The sequence below is a fragment of the Charadrius vociferus genome, unplaced genomic scaffold (assembly GCF_000708025.1).
Source record: "Charadrius vociferus isolate BGI_N301 unplaced genomic scaffold, ASM70802v2 scaffold291, whole genome shotgun sequence".
Classification (NCBI taxonomy): domain Eukaryota; kingdom Metazoa; phylum Chordata; class Aves; order Charadriiformes; family Charadriidae; genus Charadrius; species Charadrius vociferus.
In genome coordinates this window covers 1,043,560-1,048,139 of record NW_009646958.1, presented here as the reverse complement: position 1 = coordinate 1,048,139, position 4,580 = coordinate 1,043,560, and the positions used below count along the sequence as shown (strand labels likewise).

Below are 4,580 nucleotides of genomic sequence, written 5' to 3'. Positions count from 1 at the left end.
GGAAAGAGTTAATTTTCTTCCTGGTGATTGCTGTGAAAGGAATGCCAATAATACCTATTGGTTTTAGTTGTTGCTAGGTGATAGTTACACTAGTCAAGGACTTTTTTCAGCTTCCCACAGCAGTATAGACACGAGGATGGAATGGCCACTGGAATATTCCATACCATAGACCTCCTGCTCAGTACATAGACGGGGGCTGGTCGGGGCGGGGATCTGCGGTCACTGCTCCAGACGGTGCCAATCCACCGGGCGGTGAGAGTGACCCGTGTCATTATTATTATTATTATTGTCATTTTTCCTTTTCTCTTATTGTTCCTATTAAACTGTCCTTATCTCAACCCACAAGGGTTTTACCCTCCCTTTCCCCTCCTTTTTTCCCCTCTTCCCCCAACCACCCTCCTTTGGGGGGGTAAGGGGGTGAGCAAGCGGCTGCGTGTATTATTATTATTATTATTGTCATTTTTCCTTTTCTCTTATTGTTCCTATTAAACTGTCCTTATCTCAACCCACAAGGGTTTTACCCTCCCTTTCCCCTCCTTTTTTCCCCTCTTCCCCCAACCACCCTCCTTTGGGGGGGTAAGGGGGTGAGCAAGCGGCTGCGTGGTTCTAGTTGCCAGCTGGGGTTAAACCACGACATGTCCCCATTATAAAGTACTCAAAATATAGAAAAGTCCATAGTAAGAAGCTTTCGCGTGCTGGGGCGGGCGCGTGAAGGTGCAGTTGGCAGTCCCTGCTTTCAAGCAACTTACAACTTTTTTTTTTTTTTTTTTTTTTTCCAAAGGGATGTCTTTCCTGCTTGCTTTCCTTCAGAGAATATATCCATTGATTTTTAGAGAAACTTAGTGTAAGAAGGGGATGTTCTGTGCACGCACAGCTCCATTTCCTTACCAAGGATGCCGCATTTGATGTCTTGCACACGTGTAACGTGGAGTGAAGCGCTGGAAGGCAGTTGAGACTAGTTATCCTGTTTTGGTGCGAGACCTTGCAGCAAACTTTGTGCTGAAGGATCCTCATTAGACAGATTCTTTTCACTGTTTTGACTTTTTGGGTGGTGTACGGGGACTTTGCGGGCTGACTCGGGAGCAGCTATCTGCGAAAGCTGGCATTTCTTGGGGACTGATTCACAGCACTGTTGGGCAAAATCTGATCAAAGAGATTCTTCTCTTCGCTGCCGGGGAATAGAAGCAGCTCTGCACTCCTTGCGTCTTCGGGGCTAATGTGTGAGGATGATCTGGACGCTGCTGTGAGGAAGAGTGAGCGTGGAAATTAAGGGAATGCGTATGCTGAATCTCAGCTGAGACAAATCATTAGCCTGTTCTGCTTGTGTATAACTTGCTTCAAACATTAGGAGCCGTGCTGAATGCTGTGTGTAGCCTAGAATCCATCCTGGGTGAGTGAAGGTGATGATAACGTACAACAGAAATTTCCTTTTTTTCTCTCCCTCTGTCACTCTGGATTCTGGTGCGGGCTTCATCGAGTTCGCTGGTATCGCAAATCCTTGCCTGTCTCCTGATGTGCCTTGGCTAAAATTCGGAGAAACGCGTGGGTTGGGCTTTGGCTCTTGTCTTAAAATGTCGTTAAAGATGCTTGATTTCCTCAGAAGGTGAGGTTTGGGCTCTGCTTTGAAAGTAAAGCATCTTGAAAGCCCCAGTCTGCATACCTGAGATCACCGGTATATTTTAAATTTTGTCTGTGCCTTACACGAGGTGCGGACACGTAAGCACGTGTGGCTGAAGTGACGACTGTAGAACACGTCCTCGTCAATGCGTTTTGTTGCGAGGCCCAGCGCTGGTCGGATACGCGCAGAACTGGCAGTGAGCTCCTGGCGTGAGCAGCGTCTTCCCCCAGGAAGGACAGCCTCGCTCGCCCCCGCACGGCTCTCCCTGTTCGTCTCCCTTTCCAGCAGAATCCTGTGCAGTGCTGTGGCGTTAGCAATTGCTGTTAGCCTTTGGATACCAAGATAAAAAATGGAGTAAGAAAAGACACTTTTTAAGAAGTAACCCTCATTTGAAGTGTGAGGGAGATACCCAGACAGCATCCATCGTCTCAAAAAAAAAGGTTGATTAATTAAACACAATAAAATTTCCCACATTGTCTGGCGAATAGATATTGGATTAGTTGGGGGGAACATTTAGAATCTGAGATGTAAACTTAGCCGTTAGTGGTTTACTACAAGTTCCTTTTATCGTTTCTGGTAAACCTAAGAGTCTGAGGTAGAGGTAGAAATGGGGTTAGACTTGTTGAGAGCAGAACATTAACTGCGCAGTTCCAGTAATTAACAGTGAAGCAGTGAACAGTTTGGTTTAATGAGCTGGGCTCTGGTGATAATGTGCCACTAAGATGTTTTTGAGTTCCCCTGGCCAAAGCTGCTCTTTTGGAAACTTTGCGGATTGACAATGAAATGAGTGGTTTACGCTTCGTCTTGCGTGGAAAATTTCTTTTAACGCTTGTAGTGACTTAAAATTCCTTAATGAGGAATGGTAAGAAACTCAGACCCCCAGACCGACACAAATGGAGCTTGCGGTGGCTTAATCGTAAAATGCCAAGGGCCTTTTGAAGGTTTTGTGAAAACAAAGAATTAGCAAACTAATTAGCGCAAGCAGTACCTATCAGAGCTCTGGCAGGAGAAAAGCTGGTGGCTAATGCAGATGGAGGGCTTAGTGGTTGGTGCGCGCTGGATGGAAGCAGCCGTGAAGCAGCTGCAGAAAAGTAAAATGAAAACTCAAATGCAGGCTGTCTCATGGCCAAGACTTGTGTTTGCGGAAACAGGTCCAGGATGCGCTTTGGGGAGGTTAACCAGATTCGGTGCTGAGCGGTGGGAACTGGGAGCTGCTGCACCAAACCAGCACGAACTGCACGCGCATCTCCCAGAGGATGCGGCTCCCAGCAGGAGAGGGACCGGGGCGTTTCCTCGCACTCGTATCACGCATGTTGAACGTGGCATCATTAAAAGGGTGCTGGAGGTCTCCCCAGCTGGCAAGTGGAGAGAGTTCCGGGGGCAGTAAATGCAGATTCTCTTCCTTCTTCCTCATGGCCAGTTCCATCCGGTGCTCGGTGTCTGTCTTGTCCGTCCTGCCCGTACAGTGGAGGTGACGGCCGTCTGAGGAAGTATTTGAGGCACACAATGAGGAACCACGGACAAGTTGAACGTTCTTATTGAACTTCTTAATTAAATTAATAAAACTTCCTAATTAAACATTAACTGTTTAACCCTACCTTGCTGCTTTTGCCTCTACTCTCTGTAGTCTCCTCTGACTGTCCATTGTTTTGGGATTATTTTTTTTTCTTTCTAGAAACATTTCCGTTTTCTGGGGAGGAAGACATGAGTGACCCAGAGGCTTTGAAATCTTTACTTTCCCTCCAGTGGAAGAATAAAGCACATAATTTCCCAGCTGAAAGAAAATTCAATGCAGCCGCTGCCCTGAGCGAGCCGTACTGTGCTGTCTGCACCCTCTTTTACCCGTACAACCAGGTAATTCCGGATCCTGCTCCGCGGGACGGGGCGGTGGTGGGTACTGAGCGGTGGCTACTGTGTGAGTCACGGTGCAGACCTTTATAATAAAGAAAGAAGACTCACACAAATTTGCACACTGAAGAAGTGTGTTTGGATTTGGCAGAGGCGGCGGATGGAGCCTTTTTTTGTCGTCTTTCCCGGCTCCTCTGCCTTTCTCAGCTTTCATTTTTTAAATCGCACATGAAGAGCTTTGCGCTGCAAACACGGTTTCACGCAGAGGAGCGGTGCCACGTTGGGCACGCGATCGCTCTCGTGTAGCTCGGGGTCCGCACTTCTGAATATATGCAAACAAGCAGCAAAATAGAAATTTACTGAGTAAGCACATACATCATTTTTTGGAAACTACCGATATGCTTTGGGATATGTTATGAGCCGAAAGGCAAAATTTATCAGATGAATTAGTCATTTGCTCAGTTGTGCGTTGATTTGTTCTTGCACGCTTCTAGAGCCAGATCTGGCGTTGTGTGTCCGCTAGGAATATGGCCATAGATGCATGTGCATGTGTTGGCAGCTTTTTTTGAGAAAAACAGAACCCACCGCCCCCTTCGATAAAATCTCTTGATTTATTATACAGACGGAAAAGAAAATGTCTGTTCTGATTGCCGGATGGTGTTGTATAATGGTTGTGAGGAAAACTGGGCACAGCTGGACTGTTTTAATCCATTGTTTTTAACTCTGGTCTGCTATCAGGAACCTTGAAATGCCCTTCTGGAGAAATTCTTGCGGAGAGAGTAGGGAAGAATGCCAAAAGGATGGGAGAGGGGGAGGGAAGGTCTTGCTTTTATTAATATTTTCTTTTTTTTTTCTTTTCCTTGGTGTTTTCAGCTGCAATTTAAGAATTTAGATTCTTACAGATGAAAACCTGGGAAAACTTCTCATTATGCTAACGCTTCTTTCAGCTTTCAGAATAAATTGCAGATCCCAGTACAGGCCTAAGGAAGAGAGAGAGGAGCAAAAGGCGGGGGCGGGGGGGCGGGGGAAGGCAGGAGTTGAAATTCAGTATTTGTGCTGCATCGTGTCAGGTGTTGGATGACTTTTTTTTTTTTTTTTTTTCCCCCCGCAATTT

The 4,580-nt window shown here is 46.4% G+C and overlaps 1 protein-coding gene across 2 annotated transcripts in view; it reads left to right on the top strand.

Moving 5' to 3' along the window:
• KDM4B (lysine (K)-specific demethylase 4B) overlaps positions 1–4,580 on the top strand; it is an 85,401-nt gene that overhangs the window by 63,966 nt on the left and 16,855 nt on the right. For both annotated transcript variants that reach the window (XM_009895182.1, XM_009895181.1), the window contains one exon: positions 3,294–3,472. In XM_009895182.1, the coding sequence (XP_009893484.1) occupies positions 3,294–3,472 (179 nt within the window). The remainder of the gene's footprint in view (positions 1–3,293; positions 3,473–4,580) is intronic.